Below are 12,569 nucleotides of genomic sequence, written 5' to 3' on the forward strand. Positions count from 1 at the left end.
CAGAAGGCCCTTGGGTGGCCACAGACCCCACGGAGGGTGGGGTGGGGTGGGGGTGTGCGCTGCTAGAGACACACCTCTTCACACATAAAACGTAGCTTTGGAGTCCAGAGCCCTGAGGTCTGCCACTGACAGATGCTGTGGGGCCTTGGACCAGTCCTTTCCCTTCTCTGGGCCCTGTTTCCTCCCTGGGAGTTGGCCTGGAGGAGCGCTAAGGTCCCTGCCTGCTCTCCACTGGGGATCCCCCCAGCTTCCAGGACAGAGGCGCTCCCTGGGCACAGTGGGCCTTTGATGCCCTTGGCCGACTGCGACTGAAGGTACACCTGAAATTCAGACCGCACCTCCCCTTGTCCTCCTGTCTGTGTGGCCATGCATCCCTGTGTCCCGGTGTCCCCCTGGGTCCCTAGCCAGTGTACTTTTCCGCTTTGGGCGTGGGCCTCAGGGCGGGTGGGGGATGGCACGCCAGGCCGGCCCAGTCCAGCCAGACACCCAGCCCCCAGCCGGCTGCCCTGGGCCCCTGGGCCCCGGAGACCCCCAGCTCCTGGGGGTCGCAGCCCTCTGCAGCAGGGCTGATGAGGCTTGGAATCCCCAGCGAGTCCCCGGGGGTCTCGGGCCAGAGCTGGATTGGGCCCCCGCTTCCAGCCCCGGCTTCTTCCTCCTCCCCCCCCCCTCCCCCGGAGGAGGAGGATAAAAAAGACTTTTCAGCTGGAGGCTGCAGCGGCGGCTCCTTCGCTCGCTCGCGTGGAATAATATTTGGGCTGTTGGCCGGGGTGGGGGCCAGATCCGGGGGCCTCTGGGGAGCGGCTAAACCGCAGCCTCCGGCCTCAGCCTCGGCCCCGCCTGGCCCCCGGCCCCCTCGCTCCGGGAGAGACCCCGAGGTCCGCGGAGGGCGGGGGAGGGAGCCCAGGGAGAGACTGAGCCCCTGTCTACTGCTGCTCCCAGTTGTTTTTTCCAGGAAGCCGGAGGAATTCCCCGGGCAGGCTCCGGAGGACGGAGGGACAGACTGGGAGCCAGGCACGGACTGGGAGGCGGGAAGGAAGGGGGGTGGGGTGGGGGAGGAATGAGGATCCAGGACTCTGGAGGGACAGTGGCAGGGCTGGGAAGACAGGAGCCCACAAACACACCGGGAGAGCCCGAGGGTCAGAGAAGAGAAATGGACCCAAGGGGGCTGACTCTCTCTCACTGTCTCTTCCTCTAAGAGGAGGAAGGAGAGGCAGGGATAGAAACAGACACAGGGAGAGATCAGGAAAGCCTGGTGTGTATACACACACACACACACACACACACACACACACACACACACACACAGGGACTAGGATATAGGGTCTGAGACAAAGGGACATGGAACACAGAGAGGTAGAGAAAAATCTACAAAATGTAGTTTTAAAAACAGGTGGAAAGAAATAGTTCTAGTCCTAGAGATTAAAAGGCAGCAACAGGCTGAGACAGACCCAGAAACAGGAAGATGAACATCTGGAGACAGGCAAGGATCTGGAGACAGAGACAGGGATGGGAACAAGTTACACAGAGGAAGAGACAGCTAGGAAGGGAGTGGAGAATACTGGAGACTCCAGGCCCAGAGAACATGTTTTCCCCAAACAGATAGACAGAGGGGCACTCACATGACCACCCTCCCCCAACCAGGATTTGGCTCTCCTCCAGCATGGCCAAGGTTGGGGACCCTCCAGATGTGTGTGTTTGGGGGGGGAGGGTCCTGAGGTAGAGAAACTGCCTCCCCCTCCCTCTTTCCTGAGCCAGACTGGCGCGGGTGGCTCTGGTGAACAAACTGTTCTGGGGTCAGGGACACCAGTGGGGGGAGGTGGGGAGCAAAGGTCAGGCCCTCACCTGCCTTCCCCACCCCCTCCCCAGCTCCAGCACTAGAGGACCCAGAGGTCCAGTACTGCCAAAGCCAAGCCTCTGCACACCTCCCATCACTTTATCAGTGGAAGTCCTAGGGTAGATTGTAGGGTGGAGAGAGCCTCACATTTGAAGTCACAGAGTCATCAGGGCTGGAAGAGACCCCACCACCTCATTTTACAGATGAGAAAACTGAGACCTGGAGGAGAGAGGAAGTGACTTCCCCAAGGTTACCCCAATACTGGGGTGCAAACCTAGGGCCTCTGGCTCCAAATTCAGCATTCTTTAAACTGCATCTTGAGTCCATGGAGCTGACTCAAATTCCCAGTTAAGTCATTTATTAATTGTGTGACCCTGGGCAAGTCATTACTTCTCTGGGTCTCGAACAGAAAATGAAAAGGTTGGATTATGGGCTCTCCAAGGTCCCCTCCACCTCTCACTCCCACCTCCTTGTTATCACCACCATCATCAATATTGCTATTATTTGGGGTCAGGAAGATTAGAGGGTCCATGAACTCCACTGACCAAGAGGGTACCTGGGAATCTGCCCTCTCTCACCAATAACCACAGCTCTGGGGGAAAGAGGGACCCAAGCATCAGAGTTCCTTCCCATCCTGACGCAGGTGAAAAGAGGCAGCCGGGATGCAGGCTGAGAGGGGAGAGAAAAGCTTTAATGTCCAAGCTCAAAAGCCATGGAAAAGGGGTAACCCTTTCCTGGCCACAGTCCCCTCACTACTCTTGACGGCCCAGTTAAGGGAAGGGTTCAAGGGGAGCAGCTCCAACTGAACCCCCAATCTCCACTGACTCTTAAACCAATCACAATTTAGATTATTGTAACATGGAGGGGGAAATGGCAGCCAATGAGATAAACCAAGACACCAACTAAAATGGTGGCCAGAAAGAGGTGAGGATGAGAACCATCATGATGACCGATGGGATCAATTGAAACGCCAGCCAAGACAGCAGTTGTTTCTGACAGACACAGGAGTGGGGCCAGTCCCTGCAGATGATGGCTGCATCTCACCCTGACATCCCAGGCCCACCCCTTCCTCTCCACTCCACTCTCTGTTCCCCATGGCTAGGATGCGTTGAGCAGAGAGCGGGTATACAGGCCCTGGTAGTAGACGCCAGCCTCACCAAGTCCACCCCCGCTCTCTGCCCCATAGGCAGGGAAGCCCACGTCCAGCTTGGGAGCTGCCTGTGGCAGCGGGGTCGGCCCCGCCTGCTCCGACATTAGGTTACTAATAGAGAAGGGGTGGTTGAAGTTATAGGGGACATCCAGCTTCAGCTCCCCAGGGAGCTCCAAGCCAGAAAAATAGGGCCCCCCAGAGGGTGGGGGCGAACTGCAGTTCAGGGTCCCTGCCGTTCCCTCCCCCCCACCCGGGGCCTCTGCCTCCTGAGGAGGGGGCCCAGGTGGTGGAGGTGGGGAGGAAGACAAGGAGGCCGAGGCTGCCCCGGCTGCTCCTCGGCCCCCCGACCCCCCAGCCCCCCCGTCAGCCTTCTTGACCTTCTCCTCCAACTTGAAGCGTTTCTGTCGTCGCAGATAGCAGCCGTTCTCAAACATGTTGCCAGATCCGGGGTGGAGGGCCCAGTAAGAGCCTTTGCCAGGCTTGTCCGGGGAGCGGGCTACCTTGACAAAGCAATCGTTGAAGGAGAGCGAGTGGCGGATGGAGTTTTGCCATCGCTGCTGGTTCTCTCGGTAGTAAGGGAAAAGGTCCATGATCCACTGGTAGATCTCATTCAGGGTGAGCATCTTGCCGGGGGCCTGCTGGATGGCCATGGTGATAAGGGAAATGTAGGAATAGGGGGGTTTGGCATGGGCCAGAGGACGGCGGTACCCGCTCTTCGGGGCCTCCTTCGGCCGGCCCAACACAGGTCCCGGGCCAGAATACCCAGGGCCCCCTCCGCTGCCTCCGCTGGGACCCAGGCCTGGGAACGGAGGCCCCAAGGGCGCTGGGGGCGCTGCTGGGGCCAGGGGACCAGCCGGAAGGGGGGAGGCTGGGAGGCCAGGAGGTGGGTATGGGGGGCTTAGGGGGCTCAGGGTCATGTAGGAGTTGAGTGGGGTCATTGTGCTCATCGGTGTCACTGGTGGGTAGACCTGCAGAGGAACAGGGAGGGAACAGGAGAGAAAGGCTTACGGTGAGTGAAGCACTGGAAGGTGTTCTCTCTATCTCCATGTAGCTGTAGCCAGCTATCTCCTGTCTCTTTCTCATCCATTGTCTCTGTTTAGAATTTCAGAAAAGAGGCTATTTGACCTCTCCCTGTCTCCCTGTCTCCCTGGCCTCATTTCCCTCCCTCCACACCTTTGTCTGCACTGTTTCTGTGTCTGGTCTGCCCCGCCTGCCTCCCCCTTCCTCCACCTCTCTCTCTCCTCCCCATCTCTCACTCTCCCCCTATGTCTATCTCTTTTCCCTTTGCCTGTCTCCTCCACTGTCTGTTTCCCTCTGGGTGGGTGGGGATGTCTCAGCTGGGAAGGCGCTGGGCTCCTATATCCAGGATGGAGGAGCAGGGATGATTCCAAGGTGTGTGTGTGTGGGGGGGGGGGGCGGCCACAATAGTCAATGCTTTGGGATGCACAGGGTGGCACTTCGGTGAGGAAGAGTACAGGGGCCAAAGTCCTCTAGACTTTAACCTCCACAACTCCCAAATTCACCATCAGTTCTGGGACTCAGTCGGTCTCCACCCCATTCCAGGTGAGGCAGAACCAGCAGTCCTGCCCCATCTAGCCTTGAACCACCCCGCTCCCCTAATCCTTTAGGCTTTCTCACGCCCCAGGGCTGAGAGATGAACCCCTGGTGTCCGGGTCTGAGCCGGATCTCTCTCCCAGGGTGGGGCACTGGGGGAGGGGCTTGGGAAGGGGGACCCACCCTCCTCACAGGCCGGAACTTCTTCCTGCTCCTCTCTCTGAGGGCTGGGGCAGGGAGAAGGAAGAAGAGGCCTGAACCTACGGGTCATCGTCGGGGTTCTTGAGAGCTCTGGAGGAAAAAGGGACCTAGCTGACTCATAGATCCTCAGGGCTGAGTTTAAGAGAACAGTTTGAGGAAGGGGAAACTGAGGCCCAGGGAGGGAAAGCTCATAAGAGATGGATTTAGAGCTGGGAGAGACTTTAGTGGGCATCTAGTAAAACCTCTTATTTTTTACAGAAGAGGAAACTGAGGTTCCAAGAAGTCACTTGAGCAGGGTCAGGTGGGACAGGGCTCATGCTATTTGAGCCCAGGTCCCTACTGCACCCCCCCTTTTCCTTGTGGGGAGAGGAGGCATGGTGGTTCTGACATGGATGAGGACCATGGGTTCTCTGTTCTCTACCACCTAAGTGCAGAAATGTGTGCATGCCTGGAGGGGCACCTGAGCAGCCAGTGGATATGGGTGCCCAATCACTCATGAAGAGAGGGGCTGGGTTGTCATGACAACAGCATCCCAGTCCAAAGACTTAGGGGTGAAATCCTGGCTCTTCTAATTGTTGGCTGCATGTCCTTGGGCAGATCATTTAATCTCTCTGGGCCTCAGTTTCCCCACTTTTTCCTACTGGGGTTTGATTTTCAGGGACCTAGTTTCACAACCTTGGAGCCACCTTTGACTCTCAATCAGATACCAGGTCTTGTTGATTCTGCTCAAAAAACATCTCGTGTCACACAGCCACTATCCACTCCCCTCCTCACACATTTTCAGTGGTTCCCTATTCCCTCTAGGATCAAACACAGATTCCTCAGCCTGGCATTGAAAGCCCTCCACCACCTGGCTGCTTTTTACCTTTCCAATCTAATTTCCTCGAAGTCCCCTCCACAAATTCTCTGTTCTAATACTAGGGAGCTGTGGCTATCTCTCATACCCAGAAACCTTTCCCTGCTCTCTTCCTCCATTCTGAAGATACTGCCTCCTATGAGAAACCCTTTCTAAGAAGCTCCTTGAGAACAAGGGGCGGTTTTGATGTTTTCATCTTTATGTTCCCAGCAAACTGGTACACAGTAGGTGCTTAATTATTGCTGGATGAAGTGGATTGAATCAGTGCTTCTGACTGTTGGCGATCATTGGATTAATTCACGTTGCCTTGTATATATTTGGAATCTAAGAGCTTGTGTGTATATCACCCTCAATAGAATGTAAGCTCCCGGAGGGGCAAGGACTGTTTTGTTTCTGTTTTTTTTTGTTTCCTGAGGAACTATTATTGCCTGGCACAAAGTAGGAACTTAATAATTGTTGGTTGGATTTAAGTTGTAAAATAAAAAAGATCGGTCTAGACCTGGAGTTCTTGTGTCATGGACCTAGGTGTATGCTGGAGCCAGCTCTAACCAGCATCCAAGAGCTGATTGTCAGTTTCAGGGGTGAACACATACTCCAGAATCAGAAAATGCTACAAATCAAGGATTGATTTATTGTTTTCATGATTGTTTAGACTTAAGAAAGTGATAGAGAAAATAATAATGAAGATTAAGCGTATCCTGAATATACACATGTATGTGTATATGTATGTATGTGTGAGAAATACATATGGAAATATATACATGTATATCTGTATGGAAAGCTGGTAGTAAAACATTTACCATCACATCCTGCATTGATCTCTTTGGCTGTCTGGTGAAACCTGTGGGCCCCTTATGGGAATCATGTTTTTAAATAACTAAAGGAAATTCTAAATTTCAATTAAAGATGAGTAAAAATGAAGGTGTCTTTTTAAATTTAACCATCCAAGTTAATCTATCCATGAAACCCTTTGGGGGTGCACAGGCACCCATATTAAGAACTTCTGGTATAGATGATAAGTAAGGTCCTTTTCATAAGAATGGTCCATGATTCTAAGTGTTCTATCACTGTAGCAAGTCATTCCTTTTCCTCTTCAACTCTAAAAAATACAGTTGGACCCTTGAAACCCCATTCCAGCTCAAGATCTCATACCTTCCATTGTCCTATCATGCTTTGTCACCTTGTGTAAGTCCCTCCTGGGCTAAGTGACTCTTTCCTCATCTGAAAGATGAGGGTGTTGGCCTTAATGAAGGGCCCTCTAACTCTTGAGCCAAAAAAATGTTTTCATTAGATCACAGCCTCATCCTATGGGAGAGAATACAGAGACTGGGTGCTTCTGCCCCTTGGGCAGGTGAGGATGAATCTTCCATCTTACCCAGACTCCCACTTATACCCCGACCTGACAGGTACAGTTAGGTACCCAGCTCAGAACTGTTAAGCCTGTGTCCCTCCAGGTCCCATAGCGTCCTCCCAAACAAAGCACAGTTGGAAACACAAACACCTTCCCCAACCCTCCCTCCTCCCTCTGCCCTCAAGCCAGTAGATGGTCACTGGAGGTGGGGGACCTCAGGAGAGATGCCTCCCTGTCTGCCCTCTTCCTCCCCAGCTTGGTACAGTAGAAAGAACCCTGGGCAGGGATTCAGGCTGGCCTCACTTTGTAGCCTAAGGTAATCTCCTTTCCTCTCTTTCTCAACCAGTTTCCCCATCTGTGAAATGGGAAGGTAGAGCAGACTAAGCGGTTTCTCTAGAAATGTCTCCTGGGTCCCTTCCAGCTCTGACCTCCTACGGTGTATCTTACCTTCTATGTTCTAAGGGCTATTCTAGCTGACCCAACTCAGCTCTGGCATTCTAAATTCTAGGCATGGTGTAATCACCTAACTGCTTTCTGCCTCAGTTTCCTCATCTGTAAAATAAGTGGATGACTTATTACAGATACCTTATAGCTTTAAAATCTATGATCCTATGATTCTCAAGGGGCCCTCCCATTCTCAGTTCTAAGGTCCAGTTCAGATCGGACATTCTGTGTTCTAAGCTCCCTCCCTAGCATGATATTCTCTGTTTTCTGTTCTAAGTTACCTCCCAGCTTTGACCTGCTCTGTTCTCAGAATGGGAGGCCCAGGTGCTGGGCAAGCAGTGGGGGTGGGGGGTGTTTGTCCAGCTCGGGCGGGTCCCTAGGTCGATAAGGGGCCAGATAAGGGCCCCTATCCCCACCCCCTCTGCGCCACATTGCTGGAGCCCAGGTGTGGCCTACCCTATCCTAGTCTGGCCTGGCGGTCCGGAGCCCAACCCAGCCAAGTCTGGGCAGCTGAGAGCCAGATACACCCCTTCTCCCCACCCCCCCTCACCAGGTCAGGTCTTCCTAGGGTCTCCCCAGTAAGAGTCCTGGCTTTGGGTCACAAACTATGTCCTCTCTGGGTGACAGCCTTGAGGTTCCTTCCAAATATGAGCTTCTGTGGTTATCCTGAACCCCCTCCCCCCATCCAGGACATTATGTCCTCTCTGGGTCCTTGATCTACTCCAAATTATCTCCCCAAAGCTCTATCCAAAATAATACCCCCCTAGATAATATCCTTTGTTCCCCCAAAAAACTGTATCCTCCCTCACAATGCCGCAATAGTACCTTCTCAATACATGACCCTTCCAGTAAAGTCTGCCTTAAACTGGCCCCCAAACTGACCATACTACCTCAAATTCTGTCCTTCTAAGACATCTTCTAAACTTTGTGCTTCTTTCCAAACTGCTTCCCCTGGGTGGCATTGCTGGGCCTTATCCCCCCCAAACCGTGGCTTCCTCAAATAGTATCTCTTCAAAATATGACACCATCCAGCAATCTCTCCTAGATGAATCCTTTCCATCCCCTAAGTCCTCAAACTTTCCCCCCAAAATACTCCTGATGATTTCTGTCCACTGTCCAAACTCTGTTCCCCTAAACCGAGTAGCATTCCCTTATCTTCACGTCTCTCCCAGTTGTGGTCACCCCAGAAAAGAAGGGACCTGTCTCCCATAAACCAAATCCCCCAATGATATCGTCTCTAGATCAATCCATGAAGCCCCCAAATAGCACCATCTCTCTGGTGATCCCCAACAAGAGGATCCCCTGAGATCCATACATCTCACTGTTTTCTCCTCAACCACATCCCCTGTTCATTCGTATAGCTTAGATCCTTCCTTACATTTTGTCCCTGAAGCAGGCTCCCCTCAGCTCCATATCCCTCTAAACTGTGATTCCCCAAACCATTTTCTCCTAGGGAGCACTCCTAAGAAAACATCCCTATGATAACGTCTCCCCAAATTCTATTTCTCATCAATATCTTCTCAGGTTCCTGTTTCCCCAAGCTATAGCTTCCTCAAAACTCTGATTTCCCTAAATTACAACTTCCCAAGAATATTAACCCTCTTGCAAAAATAATAATAATAATAATAATAAAAATAAATAAAAACACCAAATCCCTTAGAATAGTGGTTCTTGAACTTTTTGGTCTCCAGACATCTTTACACCCTGAAAAATTATTGAGGACCCCCCACAAAGAGCTTTTATTCATGTAGGTCATATCTTTCTACCAATATTTACCATATTAGAAATGAGAAGATCTTAACATCGTTTAAAAATATTTTTAAACTTATGGACCCAGACTCCCTGTCCTGAAGACCCTCAGGGGTCCCTGGACCACATTTTGAGAATCATTGCCTTGGAGGGTAAAGTTTAAATTCAAAATGCATTCTAGAGTTCATTCCCAAGCTCCCTCCCCACAACAGTATCCCTTTGGACCTGTGTCCCCCTAACGACACTTTACATGTGGAATTTATCCCTTGAAATCTGTATCCCAAACTGTCTACCCCAATTCCGACACTTCATGAAGTATCCCCTCAATTCTATGTCAATTGCTGCCCCACCACTACACACCCTCAGAAGGGATCTATTCAAAAAACTTCTTTCCCCGAACTACCTTGCCTATTTCCTAAAGCGTAAAGATCCTAAAAGGAGAAGGGGAAGGGGATGGGGAAGGGGAAGAGGAAGGGGATAGGGATAGAGAGGGGAAGGGAAAAGGGGAGGGGAAGGGGAAATGGAAGGGGGAGGAAAAGGCGAAGGGAAAAGGGAAGCTTCCTGTTCCACCTCCTTACTCCCCTTTGCTAACGTTAACTCCCAGGGAAAGGGAGGAAGACCTAGTCTCCTGAACACCCTGAGCTCCAGGGAAGGCGACTCCCGGTCCCACTCCCGGTTCCCCTCCCCCACCGCTGACGGCAGGGGAAGAAGGATCAGGGAACTTGTCTCCTTCATACTTATCAAGTTGAAAAGTTTAGAACTAAGCACAAGCTCCCAGCCACGTTCCAACTCTGAACCTTAGGGAACAGATGGGGGGTTGGGGAGCGCAATACCTGGGACTCCTGTGAAAGGAGAGCCAGCCTGCAGGCACCAGATGCTGGGATATTCCCACCAAAGGCCAAGGGGGAGTCCTCCTCCTTCAGGCTGGGCACCCGCCCCCCCTCCAGCCACAGGGGCCGCCCAGAAAAAAAATCAATAACACAGCGGGCTTTCATTGGGAGCCACCCTCCTGCTCAGCCCCCTCCATCCCTGCCTGACGATTGGGGCTTGGCTCAGCTTTTCCAACATCCCCCCCCCCATACACACACACATATACCACCTTAGCCTCCCTTTTCCCTTGGGAAGGAAGACCCCCACATCCTGACTCCAGCCCTCTTCCCTCCTCCAGGCCTCTCTCCTGAACTGGAGAGCTGGCCATCGGAGTCCCCCTCCTCACAGATGTATAAACATCCGCTCCCACTTTTCGAGATCGGTGTCCCTTGATCCAGATGTCTCAAACGCCAAGCCCCCCCTTCCACCAACCTCGCTGACCTGTTCCCCGTGGCTCCAAGCGAGCCCTTCTCATTCCAAAGCCCTTTAGATCAGAGACTCTGGCTTCCAAGCGTCTTGTACCCATTGAGGTTGGTTCTCCAGGTGAGCAGCCCAGGCCCCGAGCTTTGCCTGGTCCCTAGCCTCTGGGGCCCAGAGCCCCATCTGACTCCCTCCCTTACATCTCACCATCTCACTCTCCTACCAGAGGGAACTGAGAGTCCAGGTTCACCCACTAGTAGCATAAGCAAGACATGAGGGACCCACGTCTGCCCCACCCCAGGCCCCTGGTTCTCCCCATCCCTCACTACTCTCCTTCCAATTGAGGGACCCAATAATCCCACCTACCCACCAGACCCTTCCAGGAAGAAATCAACCCACTAATTTTGTTTTTGATCCCCTTCCTTGTGGCAGGCAGGATAGGAGTTAGACTTTGGGAAGAATGTCCAGGCTGGAATGTGCAGGCCAGAATCGGAGGCTGGATGGGACTGGGATGACTCCTCTCCCCACTGGGGCTGCCTCCCAAGTAAGACGTTCTGAATAGGTTCTTGAGAACAGATAGGGATGGGGGAAGGAGGGACGCCTCGAAGCCTCGGATCGCTAAGTACCATTATGTCATGGAAGGCGCAGAGACCCTACCTATCTGGGCTCCCTGCTGTCTGTATCTGTAGCCTCCCCCTTCCCCCCCCCCCCCCATCCCCCGGGCTCTGCTCTCTACCTGTCTCTCAGCCCTCTCTGTGGATGTCACTTTCCTCAGGTCTGAGCCCCGAATTCTGAAGTCTCCCTGAAGCCTCTGCTCCCTCAGCCCCATTACTCTGTTCTCCAGGCACCCCCCCCCATTTCATCCCCGAAATCCCTAAGACCAGCTGTCCAAGATTAAGTGAGAACATTTGTAAAGCGCCTAGAGCTGTGTCTGGCACACAGTCGGCAGTTAATAAATGCTTGTGCTTCCCTTCCCTCTCTCCCCGCCGGTGATCTCCGATCACTCCTCGTGGCTGGTCAGTCCAGGTCTCTGGATCCCTAGCCCCGGCCCCCGCCTCCCCACCCACCGGGCTCCCACCTCTGAAGCCTCTGGAAAGTAGCTCCATTCGCTCAGCTCGTGCGCCTCCATCTTCACGGAGGGGGCGGCGCCCAGCATCCCCCGGGGGGCGGCTTCGGGCAAGCCCACCCCCCGCACCACCGGACCTCAGAGCCCCCGGGGGTCTGGGTCTGTGCCTGTGCCGGGGATCTCAAAGCGCAGAGGCTTTGGGTGTGCGCGCCACGCTGCGCTGCCTGCCTGGCCGGCGCCGGCCCGCGCGCTCCCCCGGACTTTATAGCCAGGTAGCCTCCGCCCCCGGCGGGGCTCGGCCCGGCTCATTCCCTCCCCACCTCTACCCCCCGGGGAGGGGGGGGTGAAGCGGGGGGGATGCTGCAGGGCTCAGCGCGCCCCCTGCGGGCCGGTGCGGGCGAACCCAGGTGTCCGGGTTTCCCACCTAGGAGCCGTGGGGAAATTAGCCCAGGCGTCCGGCACCCAGCAGGAGCCCTCTGGTGGCCGCGCAGGGTTGGGTCGCGTGGAAGAGGAAGGAAAGTTACGGAACCACTCTAGGTAGAAGTAGAAGTGGAATAAGCCTCACCAACTCCCTCATTTTATAAATGAGGAAAGTGAGGCCCGGGGAAGCTTGCCCAAGGTCCCCCGGTCAATGGCACCAGCTCCAGCTCGCTGTCCGTGGCACGCACCCAGGGACCAGAAGATTCCCTTGTGCAATTCTCTTGTGCACTCCTGTCTTGGGGCATCCCAGAATCCCACACATACTGAGTTGGAAACGGGCTGTTGTACCGAGCCCCTAAGTCTGGCAGGCAGGAAAAAGGGGGGGGGTTAGGCGTATCCAAAGTCAGGGATCCTAGAAAAACAGCATACCAAAGGTGCAGACTCAGAAACAGGGATGGGGGCTCAGACAAGGTTGGAGGTTTGAACTTTCATGCCTTTTTTTTTTCCTTTTCATGCCTTTTACATCTGCTCTACAAGGGCTTAGCCTCCTGAACCCTGTCCCTGAACCCTGAATTCCCCCGTTCCTGAACGGGCCATCTTCTCTTTTCTCTTCACGACCTCATCAGCTACTATCATCTCTGTGCTGAGAGATGA

At 53.8% G+C, this 12,569-nt stretch overlaps 1 protein-coding gene across 1 annotated transcript; it reads right to left on the minus strand.

The window, feature by feature from the left end:
* Positions 1-2,504: 2,504 nt before the first annotated feature.
* Positions 2,505-11,719, minus strand: FOXA3 (forkhead box A3). Its single transcript, XM_043995782.1, has 2 exons — positions 11,508-11,719; positions 2,505-3,952 (listed from the first exon to the last, which is right to left on the minus strand). The coding sequence occupies exons 1-2, from the start codon at positions 11,583-11,585 to the stop codon at positions 2,933-2,935; spliced, it is 1,098 nt and encodes a 365-aa protein (XP_043851717.1). The 5' UTR covers positions 11,586-11,719; the 3' UTR covers positions 2,505-2,932.
* Positions 11,720-12,569: the final 850 nt, after the last annotated feature.

The sequence above is a fragment of the Dromiciops gliroides genome, chromosome 3 (genome assembly GCF_019393635.1).
Source record: "Dromiciops gliroides isolate mDroGli1 chromosome 3, mDroGli1.pri, whole genome shotgun sequence".
NCBI lineage: Eukaryota > Metazoa > Chordata > Mammalia > Microbiotheria > Microbiotheriidae > Dromiciops > Dromiciops gliroides.

Excerpts from the sequence above, each read along its gene's own strand:
- FOXA3 (XM_043995782.1), bottom strand. The coding sequence starts at position 11,585 with ATGCTGGGCGCCGCCCCCTCCGTGAAGATGGAGGCGCACGAGCTGAGC. Across the intron at positions 3,953-11,507 it reads ACTTTCCAGAGGCTTCAGAG|GTCTACCCACCAGTGACACC; the intron begins GTGGGAGCCCGG and ends GTTCCTCTGCAG.